This window comes from Suncus etruscus, chromosome 6 (genome assembly GCF_024139225.1).
Source record: "Suncus etruscus isolate mSunEtr1 chromosome 6, mSunEtr1.pri.cur, whole genome shotgun sequence".
NCBI lineage: Eukaryota > Metazoa > Chordata > Mammalia > Eulipotyphla > Soricidae > Suncus > Suncus etruscus.
The window spans coordinates 36,905,969-36,925,122 of NC_064853.1; the positions used below are offsets into that span (position 1 = coordinate 36,905,969).

At 52.9% G+C, this 19,154-nt stretch overlaps 1 protein-coding gene across 1 annotated transcript in view; it reads right to left on the minus strand.

The window, feature by feature from the left end:
- Positions 1-3,044: 3,044 nt before the first annotated feature.
- The window catches only part of KCNQ4 (potassium voltage-gated channel subfamily Q member 4), a 59,105-nt gene continuing 42,995 nt past the window's right edge, over positions 3,045-19,154 (minus strand). The window contains 6 exon segments of the mRNA XM_049775171.1: positions 3,045-3,351; positions 3,956-4,085; positions 6,048-6,179; positions 8,997-9,096; positions 10,773-10,993; positions 17,649-17,810. Of these exon segments, the coding sequence (XP_049631128.1) occupies positions 3,139-3,351; positions 3,956-4,085; positions 6,048-6,179; positions 8,997-9,096; positions 10,773-10,993; positions 17,649-17,810 (958 nt within the window). The 3' untranslated portion in view covers positions 3,045-3,138.

Below are 19,154 nucleotides of genomic sequence, written 5' to 3' on the forward strand. Positions count from 1 at the left end.
CTTGGAAGACCATAAGCTGTGCCAAGGCTATAATGGGGATCTGTCACATTGGCCACATGCATAGTCTTACCCACCGCACTATCTCTCCAACCTCAGCCTGAGAAGTTCGAACTGCTTCCTGCAGTGGTTCTTTTCTAGACTATGATCTGTTTGTTCTTTTATCCCTGTCATTACTTACATAAACTTCATTAAGCCTTAGTGTACTCTTGTTTTCCTGACTGGATCCTGACTAGCACCAATTTTTTCTCTTTTTTGTTTTTCGGCCATACCTGGTGATGCTCAGGTGTTACTCTGGTTATGCACTCAGAAATAACTTGGGGGACCATATGGGATACCAAGATCGAACCAAGGTTCATCCTGGATCAGGCGCCTGGAAGGCAAACGCCCTACCACTGCACTATTGCTCCAGCCCCAATACCAATTACTGGGCAAAAAGTACATTTCACTGGTTGTTAAGCCCTACAAAAGAAAATTTACAAGTACTGGGGGTCCCATTGAGAGGTTAAACTGCCTAGTCAGAGACTGATAATGACAGTCACCTGACAGAGTGAAGATCCCAGACCCAGGATCTGTGTCATGACACAGGGCCTCCTAGACCTGTATCAGGGAGATAGTCCCATCCCCTGGGCTTGTATTTGTTGGATTGTTTCGGCCACACAGCATTGCTCAGAGCTTACTCCTGGCTCTGTGCTCAGGGGTCACTCCTGGTGGACTTCAAAGACTATATTGTACCAGGAATTGAATCTGGGTGGGCTACATGCAAGGCAAGAGCCTATTCAATTGTACTATCTCTCCAGCCCAATACCTTTTTTTACCAGGTACCTCTCTTCCTTCCTTCCTTCCTTCCTTCCTTCCTTCCTTCCTTCCTTCCTTCCTTCCTTCCTTCTTCCTTCCTTCCTTCCTTCCTTCCTTCCTTCCTTCCTTCCTCCTCCCTCCCTCCCTCCCTCCTTCCCTCCTCCCTCCCTCCCTCCCTTCCTTCCTTCCTCCCTTCCTTCCTTCCTTCCTTTCTCCCTTCCTCCTTCCCTCCCTCCCTTCCTCCCTCCCTTCTTCCCTTTCACCCTCCCTCCTTCCCTCCCTCCATTCCTTTCTTCCTTCCTCCCTCCCTCCTTCCTCTCAGTGGATTAGGCTTTCTATTATTTGCAGCCGGACACTGCTGACCAATCCAGATCTCCTTGTTCCCATCCCCCCAAGAGCAATTACCCCCCCTCCACAGTCACTAAAGTCAACAACCACCACCTCCTACTGAAAACTTTAATGAAACCAATAAGTTAATAAGTTAACAAAGTGAGGTACTTGCATATCTGAGAAACAGGTTGTGGAGGGTCCTCGATCGTAGAAGGGGGGTATCTTCCCAAGACCCCTGGATCATAGGGCCATCCCAGTCTCCTGCCTTAATCCACAGCTGATTCTGAAGGGATGAAGAAATGGCTCTCTAGGGACAGTGCAGGGGGCAGGGGTAGGAGGAACCAGACCAGGCTCCATCCAAGGCATGATGGTCACATGCAAAGGACGCGTTGGTTCAGAGGCTGGGCACCACGAGGCTGTGCAAGATCTAAGCTCAGCCCTAGCGCTGGTACATGCAGTGCCCCAGTCACAAGATGCAGGAGCTGAGCCTGAGGCCCTGGGTCACTGCCACCCCCACGGAGGGTCACCAATCCACCCAACTCCCTCCTGCCACCTACGTTGGCTATGTAGAGAAAAGACAAAGGGGAAGACAGGGATACCAAAGAGGTGCTGAGACCTGAAATAGACAAAGGGTTTATGCTAGCATGGGAGAAGGGGTGCTGCCAATTGAAGTGAGGAAGAGTGTGGGAGAAAGAAAAACAGTGCTTATGCAGGCCAGGGGCACCTAGTGCCTGACCAAGGGCAGTTACAGGATAAATCATTCTCTCCAAGAGCTGAGAAGAGCCCGGACGGGGCAGCCTAGCTAGAAGCAGGCTCATGAGTACCCTGGACTCTTTCGAGGGTCACCCAAACCCCCCACCCCAAGGCCTGAGTGCTGTGCTGAGGGCTAAGCCTGTGCTGTAGGACTGAAAGGACCAACCCACCCCCCTGCAGGCAGACGCAGCATGATGGTTTCTAGAGAAAGGGACAGCTCTGTTGAGGTGCTTGGAGAAGATGGGGTCACTTCAGAGCTCCCTCCTGTCACACACAGGGTCAGCCTGCTGTCTCCTCCACCTCAGAAACCCAGATGGATGGGTGAGCGGCTCTGTTCCTGTCTCCCAGTGTGGACAGAACAGAGCTTTCCTGCATGAGTGTGAGACTTCCTGCGTGCTGGGGAGTTACAGGGACGTGTCTGTATAACCACAGACACACTATCTGTCAGAGGTTTGCAGGTGAATATTGAGGTGGGCCATAGAGAGAAGTGGACATCCAGCAGGAATGGGAGTCCTGGGGAGTGGACACAAGCAAATGGGAAGAAAGGCCCAGGCACTGCCCTTGAGGAAGCTGGGGCAGAGAGAGAAACAGTCCCCATGCTGGGTGGGGAGGAGCTGATAAGCCAAAGAATAGGATGGGGGCATGGCCAAGCAGCCTGAGACCAGCTATTGCTGGGGGCCCATCTCCCAATAGGGGAGGGGCAGAGGGACCCCATGGGGGTCCCCAAATGTTGCATATTTAACATAGTTTGCATATATGGTGCCCACCTGCCTGTGGCAGGCTCGTGTGCTTTGTGGTACCTGTAGGGGCACCTTGGGTCCACCACTATGTGGGGCGGGACCTTGGCGGGAGGCCTTCTCTGCTCTGTCCCAGGGCCTGGCCAGAGGCCTCTCCCTGCATAGCTGGATGCTGAGTCCAGATCCCGGATCTCAGCATCCCATTCCCACTTCCAGGGCAGTGCCCCAGCAGGTTCTTGCTGGGCGGGCCTCCAGGGAACCGTCTTAGCATGGGGCCCAGAGGTTTCGGGGCAGCCGTGCTGTGCTGCTGCTTTTTGTGGCCTGGCATTGCACGCTCCTGATGTGGACCAGTCGCTGGCACCCTCAGCGGGTATCTTGCCCACCCAGGCAGTCCAATACTGCGTGGCCTCTCTCCCCACGAGGGAGCGAGTTCAAGTAAGAGACACGTAGGAGGCCTCCGAGGGCGGTCCAGGCGCCAGGCTGCGGGGGCTGCCAGAATTCTGTCCTGCCCCTGCAAAGCCCCTCAGTCCATGTTGGTGCTGACCGAGCGGGAGATGCTGAGCGTCTGTGCCGATACGGAGATGTCCTCATGGTCCACTGGGCTGTGGTAGTCGGAGGTGATGTCGGGGTCGAAGAGTGGCACCTGTACAGTGCCCAGGCTGGCTGAGGTGCCAGAGCGCAGACAGCGTGAGTAGAAGCCCAGCAGTAAGTCCAGCTTGTGCTCGATGGACTGTACCTGGGAATGGGGCAAGGCTAGAAGCTGAGCATGGGAGGAAAGGACCAAGCCTGGGTAGAGGTGGAGTGAGATGGGCTAGGGGTCGGGGCACCTATGGGCGGGAGTTTCAAGGGGTGTGGTTAGAGGGGGGGCTGTTGGGCTGGGTAGGCTGTACATGGACAGAGCTTCTGGGGGTTTGTAGGGTGGGGCTTGAGCAGGAAGAGGTAGGGCTTATGGGGGTGTGTGTTCTGAGAATGACAGGGGTCGGGGCTTTCCAGGGAGCAGAGTAACCAGAATGGGCTTTTGGAGTGAATTTGGAGCTTGACTGGAATAGGGTGGGACAAAGCTGAAAAGTTGGGTTTTAGTCCCACGAGCAAAATGTAGTGGTGCTTGATTGGGATATTCCAGATACAAAGTAAAGTGGGACTAAATGATGGGACTGTAACAACCTGGGCGCTCGAAGGGCCTGGCTGTAGGGTGTGTGTTTATTGGGGTGAGGGGTGGACTTCCTAGGTGGGGATGCTTATCACTTGGGCCTCAGAGCCACTGAAGCTCAGCTCCCCAGGGCCTTCAACCACTAGCTCTACTACACCCATGGACCCATGGAATTGCATCTCAATCTCACCTGCTTTTCCACCTTGACCACGCGTCCCATCATGCTGATTTCATCCACTGCCTCCGTGTCAGAGGGCCCCTTGTCACCTTTCTCCCGGGTCTTCCGGTCCCCAGGGCACCGACCCACGATCTGGTCCACCCTGTGGGGTAAACAGGAATGCTGAGATATCCCTGCACAGTAAATCCTGTGGCCTAAAGGGAGACAGAGCCTGCACAGTGGGAGGGGACAATGGGAGGGAGCCCTGACAAACAGGCTATTGCTAGGGATGGGGGACCATTTCGTTTGTGTGCAGGGCTCTTCATCAAGCCAAGCAAAACTGTCTACAAAAAAAAGGTATGACTTAATTAAAGAGCCCCATCTAGTGGAAGGGCAGATGTTGGCCTAGGGAAGAGGGTAGGGAATGAGTGAGAATGTAAGGTGGGTGGACTAGGCTGTAGCTGCATCTTCCTTGTATTTTTTGTGGGACATTGTGCTCTTTTGTGCTACATTTCTTGCCAGTGTTATCTCTGCCAACTCTATCTAACTCCTCTCCCTTTCGCTTAAACTGACCTACTGCCAGATTTCACTCTAGAAAGCTTTCACCACCAGAACTACTATTCTCAAGGTCCCAAACTACTATTCTCAAGGTCCCTCCAGGTTGCTTAATTCCCCACTGCACGTTCAGTCCTTCTGCTGCACTGTGATAGTACTTGGCACATCAGGATCCCATCTCCCTGAACTGTCTTCATTTTGGTCTCTAATTCTGTCCTGTCCCTGACCACTCTGCCTCAGCCTCCTTTCTCTCCACAGTCTCTAAACATCTCAGGACTAAAGCTTTCTTCTCTGTTCTCACTGGCTAAGCAATGTCCTCCATTCCAGATGTTTTGTATCAAAAGGGCCTGAAAAATATCTCAGAAAAATAATGACTCAGATTCCTCCCTAGATATCTACCTTCCTTAAAGCGAACAAATAGAAAGCAACCCCTCCCTACAACTGCAACCTAGGTTACTCACGCTCCCTCTCCATTATTCCACAGCCCCATGGGAAGGGCACCACTCACTTTGGAAAATGCTGCTCTAGCCATGGTTGCAGGAAATCTCTATCCTAACCTGGGTCTCTTGCCCAGTGCCACACTATCTGTCAGAACACCCAATTAGATTCTGATGGGTACCACAAACTTAACTTGGGCCACTCTGCTGGGGGAAATAAACCCCACTCACTGCTCTCTCCCTGCGAATAAACACTAACTTTCTCATTTTATTCAGGTCACAAAATCTTGACTTCCTCTGTGCCCCCCCCCTTTTTTTTTTGGTCACACCTGGCAGTGCTCAGGGGTTCCTCCTGGCTCTCTGCTCAGAAATCGCTCCTGGCAGGCTTGGGGGACCATATGGGATGCCTGGATTTGAACCACCATCCTTCTGCATCTAAGGCAAACACCTTACCGCTGTGCTATCTCTCCAGCCCCTCATTTGTGACTCTTAATTTCTCTTAAGCCCATTAAAAAAACTCAATTGGAGGCTGGAGAGATAGTACAGGGAGGTAAGGCCCTTACTAGCCTTGAATGCAGCCAAACCCCAACATAAGTCCCTAAGCACCACCAACAGTGCCCCAGAGTGCCCCAAAGTCATTTGTAGCCCCAGAGCACTGCTGAGTATAACACAGATCCTGCCCCACCAAAAAAATATATCCAACCATTTCTTCCTACCTCTGCTGTTGCAACCTAGCCATAGGTCCCATCACCTTTTCCTGAATTTCTCCTCAATGGTCTACTTCCCCCCACCCCAGCTCCTATACAGGCCATTCTCAATGCTGCACCTAAGGTGAGCCATTTAAAATAGAATACACATTTATATGTCTCCTTGGGAGGAAGGAACGTATTGGGAAATAAATGCTCAGGGTCCATCAGGCCACACCCAGTGGTATTTGGGGGGCCTATCAGTGCCAGGGATTCCCACAAGCAATGCTAACCCTGGAGCCAGATATATATATAAGTGTGGGCCCTCTCCACCCTGCCCTATAGGCCAGATGCCTTGCCCAAGCTTATGCAGTCCCTAGGGGACACCCAGGGCTCCTTTGCGAGACTCCCATCTTTGAAGATGCAGAAACCATGGAAGACACCCACCGAGTCTGCAGGCTCTTGATGCGGCCCAGCATGTCCAGGTGCCCCGCTGAGTACTGCTCGATGACATCCTTCACGTCGTAGGGCCGCAGGGTCTCCTTGAATTTCCTTTTGGCCACCAGGAACTTTAGGATTCTGTGGGGGAGGGGCTCTCAGGGAAGCACAAACTCTTGGGGGGGTACTCAGAGATGGAGTGGTTCTGGGAATAGAACACAGTCTCACACACACAAGACAAGTGCTCATGTTCGAAATCGTATCCCAGAACTCATCTTGGGATCCTTTGCTATTGATCCCTTCCTGGTTGCTGTGCTATTCGTTGCCCTGTCCAGCTCCAGATGCCTCCTGCTTGGGAGGCACATCTCACACTGTGCCCCTCCAGGTCTCCCAGTGCCCACTTGCCTGGGAGGACAGAAACTGGATGTTAATCTCTGCTAGGTGGGACCCAGAGCAGGGAACTGTGAAGGCTGTCCACGGAAGTTTGGAGAAAGACTTTTTTTGTTTTTTTGCTTTTTTCTTTTTTGGTGGGGGGGGGGTCACACCCCACAGCGCTCAGGGGTTACTCCTGGCTCTATGCTCAGGAATTGCTCCTGGCAGACTCAGGGGACCATATGGGATGCCGGGACTCGAACCATCATCCTTCTGAAAGCAAGGTAAATGCCCTACCTCCATGCTATCTCTCCGGCCCCGAGAGAGACTTTTTTTTAATTCCCTCCACACAGGCTTATTAGAATGTATCCTGTGAGCCTTATGAGTCTGAGATCTACCTTAGTCACAGACACCCTGGTTTGGGGAGGTAGAGGGACAATTTTGAGGATGACAAAGGTAAATGGGGAATAATGCTAAGCATGAGGAGATGAGTCATTGGTTGGTTGGTTGGTTGGTTGGTTGGTTGGTTGGTTGGTTGGTTGGTTGGTTGGTTGGTTAGTTGATTGGTTGGGTTTTGTTCCATACCTGGCAGTGCTCAGGGCTTACACCTGGCTCTGCCCTCAAGCATCACTCCCAGTAATGCTTGGGGAATCATATGGTGCCTGGGGATGGAACCTGGATTGGTGCATGCAAGGCAAATACCTTATCCACTGTACAACCGTTCTGGCCCACCCCAGGACAAGGAGAAAAGTCTTGAGAGCCACACTTGAGAGAAATACTGCAGTCCCAGGGTGAGAGGAGAGGAGTAGAGGGAGGATCCCAACTGTTAAAAGCCAGGAGAGGGGCCAGGATGATAAGACAGGGAAAAAGACTGACCTCTGACCTCTAGAAGATGGGTCAGAGATGGGCAGTAGGAAGCTGAGGGGCAAGGGTGGGGAGGTGGCATGGATTATGTTGCCTTAGCAGCCTGTGGGGAGAACACCCTGAGTTAGACAAGTATTGAGCAGGGGAATAGGCTGGTGCTGGTGAGCACAGTGGAGTGGAGACACAGGACAGCTCTGAGAAGCTCTGACAGCTTGGACAATGATGTCACTGCCTGGAGTAGAACATACAGGAGGAGGCAGGTGTGGGTATGATGTGGGGAAGAGCCTGCAGGTGACCAAGCAGCACACACTCAAGTGAGAGGGTAGCCAAGGTGCTATGTTCCAGAGCTGCTCATTTGGAGATGAGAATGATGGGGGTGCAAAGAGGGGGTGGTGGGCTCAGGTTCTTCTGCCCATATGGGGAGAGATGGATTGTAATAGGAATAATGTCCTCTCTGAGCAGGCATCAGGTAGGAAAGGCCAGGGTGAAGTTAAGGCTGTGAGTTGAGTGAGAGTAGGTCAGGAGTCAGGGCTTTATGCCACAGAGTGTGAGGGCCAGATCCAGACCTGGATAGTGGCTAAGGGGCACAGGGGACCCTGGTCCTCCCTTTATTTACAAGACAGATATATATATACATATATATACACATACACACATATATATACTATATATATACACCAGGGTATATATACCCTGGGTATATAGTGTGGTGCTGGTACCAGCCTCAGAGACATAATTTCTTGCATCTTCCCTCCCAGTGTAGAGGGTTTACCTGTAACTCAGGGTAAAGAGTGCAGAGGCTGAAAACCCTTTTATTTTGGGGTACACTGGTCAAGGTGTGGCCACTGAGCTTATGCCAGGCTGCCTGCATTTCGCTTCTGTCAGATCAGACATGCCTTAGTACAGCTTCTCCCACTCTGGGGCCTCGAAATTGGGCTCCCCTTGCTGACCAATATACCACACAATATACCCAGGGTAAGGAGGAGATGTTCAAATTTCTTTAACCAAGATCACCATCATTTGAATGACTTAGGGGACAACTGTGAAATTTAAATACCTGAAGTTGAAAAAGAAAACTAAATGACTCATCCTAAGGAAGAGACTTTACATAGAAATCTGCACTTAATACACAACAGAAGCGAACCCTGTTTCATGAGCAGCAGTGACCCCAGATCCAGGAATGCAGAGTACAGGATGCACTGACACTGCCCTGGATAATGCTCACCACAGCCCACAACATTGATTACACTAAGTTGATTTCTAAGCACTGTGACCTGCAGTTTGAAGGGCTCTGCTCTAGGGGAGGCCCCCAGGGCCCAGATAGGGAAAAGTCATATTATCCAAAGAGAGAAAGTGGGAACTCCAGAGGTGGAGGGGAAATGGCACTCAGGTAAGCACTTACAGAACAGACATGGAGACTGAGATGAGTGGGGCTGCCAGGCAGGTGGGAGAAAAACCAAGAAGAGAGCCTGGCATTCTAGGAAAAGGGGAAGCACGGAGGGCAAGTGACTGCTATGAAGAGCAGCTGTGCCCACTGACAGGACTGACAGACCCCCTGACATGATAAGCAAGTACCAACCTGCAGGGACCCACCCCACTCCAGGCCCTGCCAGCCTACTCAACATGGGTGCCAGGCGGGCAGCAGTTGGCATGAATTCAGGCCTCAGGAAGTCACAACCCCACACTGGGCAGATGGACTTGAACTGTAGGTCACAGTCTCACCTGACAGAACGGATGACTGTCTTCACAGCAGGCATGACGTCGTCCACTGTGAGTTCACACTGGTAGCTCTTCTCCTCCGCCACATCCTCTGAGGGACCTTCTGGAAAGACAGAGAGAGATACTCTGAACCCCTCATATCACATGCTGTGCCAGCTTAAGAGGAACTTCCTGGGAGACAGGTCCCTGAAGGACCCAGAACCTTCTCTGGTTCCAGGCTACTGTCTCCCTGGATACCCCCACCCCAGACTCAACACTCCCCCACCCAAGTTGGTTGCATGTCACCTACTCTGTGGTCAGCAAGGGAAGCCCAATTTCAAGGTCCAAAGTGGGAAAAGCTGCACTAGGGCACGTTTGATCTGTCGAAAGCAAAGTGCAGGCAGCCCTGGAATAAGCTCAGTGGACACACCTTGACCAGTGTGCCCCAAAATAAAAGGGTTTGTAGCCTCTGTACACTCATGCCCAGTCTTTACCCTGAGTTACAGGGAGGGAAGATGCAAGAAATTATGTCTCTGAGGCTAGTACCAGCACCATACTGGACCTGGGTGCTCCTGGTCCCATGGGGCCTGAGGTGGCTGGTGGCCCAGGCATCAATTATACCCAACTCTCTGGGGGAAGCACCTCCCAAGACTGATAGGGTGCTGTGACATTCTGGGAAGGGGTGGTCCAGATTGTCAGCCAGGAGCACTGTGGGGCAGACACAGACAGACAGAGGACACTTAGCCGTCCCTCTCCTCGAGATGAGACACTAAAACCCAGATAGGGTTTGAGTTAGCCTAAAGTTGCAGTGCAGGTGGGCCAGGCCAGAATGAAAAACAAGATCTTCTCATTAGTCAAAAAGTTATCCCTTCCCTGCAAGTTCCCAGCACCGTATCTGTAGTCAGGGCTGGGAGGAGTTGGACAGACCTGGTGGAGGATGCCAGTTCTGCTCCTTACTAGTCTGAAGCATCAGTCTCTACATGTGACAAATGGGAATAAAATAAGAGAAATTTGGGGGCTGGAGAGATAGCACAGCGATAGGGTGTTTGCCTTGCACGCAGCAGACCCAGGAAGGATGGTGGTTCGAATCCCAGCATTCCAGCATTCCATATGGTCCCCTGAGCCTGCTAGGAGCAATTTCTGAGCGCAGAGCCAGGAGTAACCCCTGAGCACTGCTGTGTGTGACCCAAAAACAAAACAACAACAACAAAAAAAGACAAACTTCTCAGAGCTGTTGGGAGAAACCATTTTCATTTGGGGTCAGGGCTCAAAAGTGTGCTCCGTTTGCTTGAATGCTTAGATTTTGGGGAAAGCTTACTAAAACCCTAAAACTCATTTTGCATTATTAATAGTGGGATGGGAGAACTTGGGCCATATCTAGCTGTTTTTCAGAAGCAAGACTGAGTACCTGGTCAGACTCAGGCAAGGTAAGTCTTTCCCACTGTGCTTTGTCTGCATACCTCCTCCACTCTTGTGTCCACCTTCTGTGAATCCATGGGACCAGATGTTTTTATTGTATCCATTTTACAAATGGGGCCCAGATAGTTTAGGCTCAGGTGAATGTTTAATGGCAAACCAGGTAAGTCTGATTGCACAGCCTGGGCCCTTATCTGAATTTTCATTTATTTGATTCTCAAGCACTTGAAAAACAAAGCAGAGACTATGGTGCTCATTTCATAGAACATAAAACTAGGGTTCAAAGATGGTCAGTCAGTTGCAGAACTAGAACTAGAACCAAGTATGCTCCTTCCCAACCACTTGCATCAGCCCACTTACTACCCCCCAGGCACCTAAACTCACCCTCAGCAGAGACTCGGGGCTTGAGCCTCAGAGAGGCCCGGAAGCGGGTGCGGTCATTGAAGCTCCAGCTCTTCTGCACCTTGGTGGGGCTGGTGGGCTCGCCCACCTGCTCACTGCTGGGGGAAGTAGGCATGGGCGGAGGGGCCAGGTGCTGCTTAGAGGGACCAGTTCGTCTTTGGGAGCTGCTCATTCGGATTCGGTCCTTGATGCCCATCCGGCTGCTGGCAGGGGAAATTGGGTGGGGGGAAGAGAGTCAAGTTAGCTGGGGAAGGGGAGGAGTGGTGAAAGATGGGGATGGGTACAACTGACTCAAGATGGGGTGGGATGCTGCTGGGTTTTAAGCTCCAGCCAGTGGAGACTTCCTGGAATGGGACCAGGGTATGGGAAGGGTTGGCCCTGACTCTCCAGAAGCTCATCTGGGACAATCTGCACAGCTCCCAACCCATTCCCACCCCTCACCCCTCATTGCCCAAACAGATAAAGGGTGCACAGGAGACAGATGTCAGAGTGGAAGAGTCAGAGAAACCCAAGGAGTTAGAGACACAAAGAGGACAGTGGAGCTGGCTTGACTGGGTGGGTGGGTGGGTGGAGGTGGCTGGCACCCCAGGGACACAAACAGGCTGATGAGGGATGGGGCCACTCTCCTGGCGTAGCACATTGAGGGTCCAGCTGCTCATGAGTGAACACAGGGCTGGCAATGTGATGGAAGGTGCATGCATGCGTGAAATGTGTATGGCATGTGTGTGTGGGCTGATGATGCATGTGGTGCCACCTCACCACATGAATATATGGTCTGTGTGTATATAGGTGCTGTGTTTGTGTGTGGTACATGCATGTATAGGGTACAAGCATGTGGGCATGTGTATGGTGTTGTGATATTTATATAGTATATATACTATGTTTCTGTGTGTGGTATGTTTATTTGTGCCTTTGGTATGTGTTTGAGGGTATGTGGTATATATCTGTCTGTGATATGAGTATATGTGGCATGTATGTATATATATATGTGTGTGTGTGTGTGTGTGTGTGTGTGCCTCAGCTGCTGAAAGCCTGAACACAGGGCCAGTGATATGGCTGACAATGCTGTGCATGTGGCATGTGATGTGCTTCATGCTGTGTGTGGTGCATATACACATGTGTGTGATGAAGGAGGCATGCTTACGTATATACATGTCAAGTGCTCATATGTAACCACGAGGTGCACAAGACCAGTATGCAGCCCTTGTGGCATTTCATGTGTAAGTGCATAAACTGATTCTTTTTCTCTTCCCCACTGTGGCAGCTGATCTGGGGAATCTGGTGAGGGTGTGAGGGTCCAAAACAGCCATGTAAGCTGCTGGGGCCCAGCAGGTCTGCCAGGTGCTAGTCTGCAAGGGTGATGCCCAGGCATGTCCGAGACCACAGAGAAGGTCTCTGTGACTTCAGCCTCTGATGTCCTGCCCAGGACTATGGTGCTCCTCTCAGATCTGCACCCTCCACTGCCTGCTGAGTTTCCTTTCAGTCACACCTCTGCATGGTTGCACACATGCCAACATGTAGGTGCAGATCTGTGTGGGGGAGACTCTAGTTCCTGGCCCCCGCCTCCTTCCCCCATTCCCAAGGAGTCAGGTATGGGAGGCCCCAAGCTCCAGTACTGGCCCTGGTTAACCAATACCTGGCAGAGAGACTCTGTGTCCAAGAGAGTCAAGGACCATGTTGTCACTGTTTGAACAGGACCTATGCAAATGCCCTGTCCCATGCCTTGTCATCGCCCTGCCCCCTGTGACTGGCAGCCACATTTAAGGACCTTTCACCCCAGTGCTCAGGGAACTCAGCTCAGAAAAGCAGTAGCCCCTCTCCATGGAGGTCTGGGAGAACAGTTCCTTGAGAATTTCAGGTCAAGGGCTGAAACAAGGACAGATTCTGGTCTTGAGGAGAAGGCTGGGGTGCCCCATGCCCAGAGCATGGGGTACAAGGCACAGAACCAAGAGGCTAAAGGAAAGGAGGCCTTGGAAGCAGGGGTTCCTTCAGAAAACAGCCAGGATGTAGGACATCCCTGGGGGGTGGAACCTCTGCCCACGGGGAGAGATTTAGGCCTGGGATTAGGGACCAAAGGAGGTTAGACAGGAAGGATGGGGTGGCCCCTTCAATCCAGCATGCTGTTTGCTGGCCCAGAGCCCTCCACACATCCCAAAGATTTCAACCAAAGTTTGAGGTGGATACTCCCAAACTTTGCTCTCCAGAGCCATCCCTTGGTGCTCTCCTCATGCTGGCAAGCACCCCACCCAACCCCTGTCCGTGCAACTCCTTCATCTGTCCTCTCCTCCAAGGCAGGGAGGAAGAGGGAGAGGCGGAGAAGGCCTGAACTCCAGAGATCTGGCCCAGCATGTGGATCCAGTAGTGATCTCGGGGATAAGGACAACTGCTAGGCTGAGAGCCAGATGGAGCATGAACTCTGCAGGAAGGTAGGGTCTGGGGCTTGCACTAGAGGCCTTGAAAGGTCCCTTTCCAGCTCAGATCCTGTAAGTGGTGGGAGGAGCTTCTAGCCTGGGCTTGTGGGATTCTGGAATTTGCTAGGCAGCTCGGGACTCTGGGTTCCTCTTCACAGTCACAAGGCCCTGTTTTCCCAGTGGTGGTCCTAAATTCCAGTTTGGGTCTGGTCCCAAGAAACAGTTCCTGCCAGCTTCTCTTCCCAACCTCTCCCAGAAGATGGAAATATAACACCCTGACAGAAGAAGTGTCCTGGGAGCACAGGTGGGGGCCCACCTGACTGCCATGGCCTCCTTGTCACTGTGCCTGAGGTCTGGGAACATGAGCTGTACCCAATTCCTGAGCTCCCCTGTGCAGGGCCAGGACTGGAGCCAGTTGCTCATCACTTCAGAGATTGTCCCTGTGCAGGGCCAGTCACTGGGGTGTGGGCCAGGAGGTGGCTCTCCTCTGGGGAACGTTAGAGTATGTATTTCAGACTGTCACACTAGGAGGTGCTCCCAAGAGCCAGTAAAGGCTAGAGAAACTTCTCAGCCTCCCTCGGCAATAGCAAAGCTTGTTCCCCAACAGTGCTAGCCCAAAGTCCTCACAGTGCAGAGAACTGACAGAAGCTGAGAGTTGGGGCACTAAGTGATAGGGGTGTAAAGGATTTAATTGGGCTGTCCTGTGGGAGAGCCCTGACTTCTCCTGTTCACATTTCCACATAGAATTTCAGTTGCCTGAAGTCACATTCCAAGGAACAGAGCAGCCCACTTTTTCTGTGGCTGGAGACAACTCCCACAATGACTGTGGAAACAGCCTTCATGCTGATCTAATAGCCTCTATGCTGACATCCTTCCCTGAACTTACTCTTCCTGTCACCTCCACCGCTGCCCAAACAAAGTTACCTGCCAAGAGGCAACTAATTCCAAGACCATGCCTAGAACCATGGGCTCCAAGTAAGTTAAATTTAGTTATCTGATTGTTGAGGGTGGGGTCAATCCCCAAACCTAGCTTTTGTGAACCATGCCCTCTACCATTGAGCTACACATAGTTTTTCCTAAAGTATAGTCTTGGCTAGATGAGGCCAATAGAGCTTCTTATGTGGCAACAGTTAGAGCAGAATCAGATCCTGCTATCATCTAAGGAAACGGAGGTACAACTTCTGACAGAGCAGCTGGAGGCTCTGATTTTTTACCCCCAAAGTCCCATAGACACCCTGGCAGAAGTCCAAGACTCCATGCACCCAGACTGCCTGGCAATGCCAACAGGATGAAACTCTCACTGGCTATGAGTTCTGCAGGACCAAGTTCTGCCCAACTCTTGGCCTGGCCACCCAGGGTGACTTACTTCCTGCCCCTCTCTCCCCTCCTCACCTCACCACACATAGCAAGCCTCAGTGGAATTGGCTGGAACCCTTTCCTTTAGGGAACTCCTCTGGGTGAAGTGACTGACCCAGGCTCCCCACTCACAAATTTCCTCCTCTTGGAGCATGCATCACTTCACATGTCTGCAGTTCCCAGGCACCCTGTCTTATTTCTCCTGGGCCTCAACAGCTGGGACCTGGCTGGAGGTACCAAGGAGTCTCCAGGTGATGGGTTTGTGAGGTCAGGGCTTTGGGTGAGCAAAGGAAGTGCCCATGCTGGGCCTTTTGGGTCTTTGAGAGCCCCTGATGAGCTGAGTAGGACCAGGATTCAAATTCTGAGGCCCAGCAAATATCAGAGTGGGAAGGACCCCTCCCAAGAGCCTCTAGTTCAATCTACCCATTCCACAGATGGGATACTGAGGTCCAGAGAAGGGAAGCAATGTGACCCAGATCACATGGGGCTGGGGGTCAGTGGCAGAGTCAGAACTCATGCCAAGAGTTCGTTAAGTATCTGTCCTGACAGACAAGGTGCCAGACCCATGCCCCAGATCTGTCAGAAGCCGCCCCGGAGGGCAGGGGCTTATGGGGCCCCCAGGCAGACGGCAGGCGGCAGGCACATGCACCTTGTCCTTGGTCCATCCTGTCCCCCTCTTCAGCCCCAAAGTGAGTGGGCGAGGAGGAGCAGGGACAGGAGGAGCAGACGAGGGGGTACCTCGGTCTCCAGCTGGCGTGGATCCGAAAGAAACTCCGTTTACTACTAAACATCTGGCTGGAAAGTTGAGAACAAGACACGAACAGAGGTTAGTGGGCAGGAGGCGTGTGGGTGGAGCAAGGGTAGCCAGGACAGGCAGCTCCTGTGACTTCGGGGAAAGGCACATCTCCATCACACTGTAGCTGTGTCCCCCAACACATAGCTGAGCCCAAGATGCTTTGGGCACTGTGTGACCATGTGCTACCGCAGGCATGATCTTCCCTCATGAGACAGAGGGGAGAGACCCATGAATCTTCCTCTTGAGCCTGCACCCTGAAGGATCCTGCCCAGAGAAGGGCATGAGCTTTGGAGAATTGTCTTAGCACCTTGTCAGCAAACCAGAGTGGATCCTCCTGATCCTGGGAAAGGACTTGCTGGCTCCTTGACTGGCCAGGTGTGAGCATGAATCTGTATGTGTGTGTGGAGGGGCTCCTGTCTGGGGCAACTGCCCTACAGGGCCCAGATTTCAAGATATGGCCACATGGCCTGAGCCAGGACACTTCCTGATGTCACCAACCAGCAAGCCCAGTAGTTCCTAGGAAGAAAGGATGCACCACCATCCTCTCCATCAGCTGTAGTCACACAGATAGACACCAGGCTGTGAATACTTGAGAACCAGCAACCTATTGCCAGACCTGGGGCATGGGGGCCAGTACAGAGTAGCTCTGGGGTTACTCAGGGTCTCTGATAGCCTGACTCAGGCTCCAGAATCATTTCACCTTCCAGAGTAAAAGCAAGGTGAGACCAAGCAACTGGCAGCCACAGAACACCTGGTATAACCACTGAACAGGCCTGTCTGAAGGCCCAAACTCGATTGCCTGAGAGATCTGGTTGGAAGGAGTAGGTAGGACAGTAGCAGACCCAGGACATAAGGGATTCAGAGTGGGGCCACCCTATGGGCTCCCCCTTCTGGTGAGCTCCCAGTCTGGCTTGGCCACCTCTCCCTCTCCTCCATGTCCTGCTCAGCTCCTGCACAGAAGCACCTCTCTGAGGAACAGGAAGAAATGCTTCACCAGCAGCCTCTAGATATAAGCTCCCTCTCCTGTTTCCCTGATCTTATCCACCCAGAAACTTCCAGAACCTAGATATGACAGAGGTTGTGTCTGGTGACCTGGAGTTTCAGAGGGACCCAATGATTTTCTCCAAGACACAGAACACAGGGTGGAGGGAAGTGAGTCTTTTCTGCACCCAAATACCTGCCTCTTCTCCCCTCCCACCTGGGTGGCTCATGGGTAACATGGAATGAATAATGAGACAGGACGAAAATGGGGAAGGGGCAGGAGCAGGATGGGGGGAACAGAATTCTTGACCTGCAAGGACCCTCTCCAGGAATAGTTCCTCATTATCCCCCAAACACCCCAGAAATTCCACTCTTCTGGAACAATGCAGGGGAAGCCAATTCTTCCTCTAGGACTAGTGAAAAGCTATTTGTTATAGCAGCTAAGGTGCTTGCCTTGCATGTATAGGCTGACAAAGCTCATGGAAACCCCACAGACCAACCTTGATATCCTGTCCCCTCCAGGACACCCATATGGTCCCCCAAGCCCACCAGGAGTGCAGTTCCCTGAGTGCAGAATCAGAAGTAAGTCCTGAGCACCACTGGATATAGTATCACACAAAAAATTCAAAATAATAATATAATAAGAGCTCCAGGATAGACAGATCCAGAGAACAGAGACTTGCAAGCAGCAAAATGCAGCACAGGGTGGCAGAAAGGCACTGAGGGCACCTCCTGACAGAGGTGAGCCAAGCTGAGGACAAGGGTGGTGCCAGGCAGGAACGCCAGACCAGTCACGGGCTGAGTTTATGTAGGTCCCACAGCAGTTCTTAGCCACAGAGCTCTCTTTCCAGCTGGCACCCAGCTCCCAAGAGGTGAGCTGAGGGCCAAGCCCCTTGGCAAGGAACATGCTGGAGAAGGGGGTTCCCTGCCCTCACACCCCTTAATAGTGCCCAAGATTACCTGAGCCGTAAACACTTGTGGCCAGCGGCCTCCTCCTCTCTCCAACTTCCGGGGAGGGATGGGGGTGCAGGGGAGGAAGTATGAGGGGGACATGGAAACAGAGAAAGAAAGAGGACAATGGCATGAATGAAGGAGGTGACAGAAAAGGTAGGTGTGGACAGTACCCCCACTTAGACCCTGAGCCCCTGGTGACACCAGAAGGTGAGTCCGGCTGTCAGTCTGTCCTGGTCAGGCCTGGAGATGACAAACGCCTGGCAGTGCCCAGGCCCAGTGCACATAGGTCTGAGAGAGGACAAGACAGAGAATGAAGAGGAGGAGAAGCAAGAGGAGGAGGTGGCCCCATGGGGCCCCTACCTTTCCCCGGGGCAGAAGGAGGTGCTGCCCGGCCGGTGGCAGGTGGCTACGGGCGGATAACGGGAGGGCGCTCCGTCGGGGACTGGAGCCCGCCGCACCTCCAGGGGCCGCAGGCCCCCATTGCGGGCCCGCTGCACGTGCTCAAACAAGAGCGCCAGCTCTCTGCAGGAAAGGGCACGGTCAGGGGGCTGGGCAACCCCCTCCCCTGCAGGAGTAGATGCCATGGAAAACTGGCACCCCACCCTTGCAAGAGGGAAACCTCAGCAGAGGACAGGATCCAGATTACTCCCCACCACTGTGAGTGCTGAGCTCTGGCCTCTCTGGCGCGCCCAATACATATGCCAGGCCAGATCAGGGAAGTAGGGAAGGAGGGGACAGCCTCCTCCCCAATGTTCCCACTTGTAGTTCTCAGGGAACCACGCATGCCTATGCAGGTTGGCACAGCTCAGGGCACCCCTACAAGTCAATCCTGACACCCTGTCCCCCCACCCCCCCGGAATCCAACTGAGAGTTCCAGGAAAGCAAGGCCAAGAAGGGAGACTTACTAAGGTGGCCAGCATCCCTATAGCTCCAGTTTCTAGAGACGAGCATAGACTCTCAGCCTTTGCCTGGATCTAGGGCCACTCTCTCACCTAGTGGGAGAACCAGGCTCCCTGATTTTCAGGGGGGCAGATGAAAAGTGGGACTCCAGAGAGGCCTATAAGCCTCGAGCCTCCCTACCCACCCAGCTCTGTCCTTCTTCCCCAGGACCTACGATCACCCACCCCTTAACTCCACCCGCATCCAACTTCATCACATTTCTAAACCAGACTCCATGCACACCTCCCAGATGGGACTGAAGTCCTTCCGGAAACTCCTGAAAGAGGGGATCAGCCTCTCACCTGGCCCCACTCCAGTCTCTGATGGCAGGAGAGGGAGGAGAAAGCCCAGCTCCTTCCCTCCACTCCTCCCCAGGGGGTCTTAGGGCTGGGAGGAAGCAGAGGGGGGCGGCCAGGTGTAGGGGTGAGCAGGGTCATAGAACAGCTGCTCTTGTAGAAATAATGAGGTACAATAGTGCTCACAAAAGCGCTGAGCACAGCAGCCCGCCTGCCCAACAGTGTGTGATGCCCGCTTGTCCTGGGTCCGCACCAGGCTCTGTGGTCTCTGTCCCCTTCCAGAGGGCCTGACAGGTACCCCAGGAACCTTGAATATTCTTTCATATCCCTGTGTAGAGCTGCTCAGTGCAGATTTAGCCCAGTATCCCAGGGCTTCCACCAGGCTTCCGCCAGCACACATAAGGATGCTGAAAGACCCTCGCCTCCCACTCTGGCACAGACACTGTCCAGCTGCCACCATCTGTCAGCTGATCCAGGACTGCCCCCTCAGCTCACATGGGGGGGAGATGAAGGTTTGAGTTATTGCCCTGTGGGGTACAGTCAGGTCTTCCCCAGGGGTTTAGCAGAAGGTGAGAGGGCAGAGCCCAGCTCTGAATTACACGGGACTTCCAGAGCTCCACATGCTCTCCTG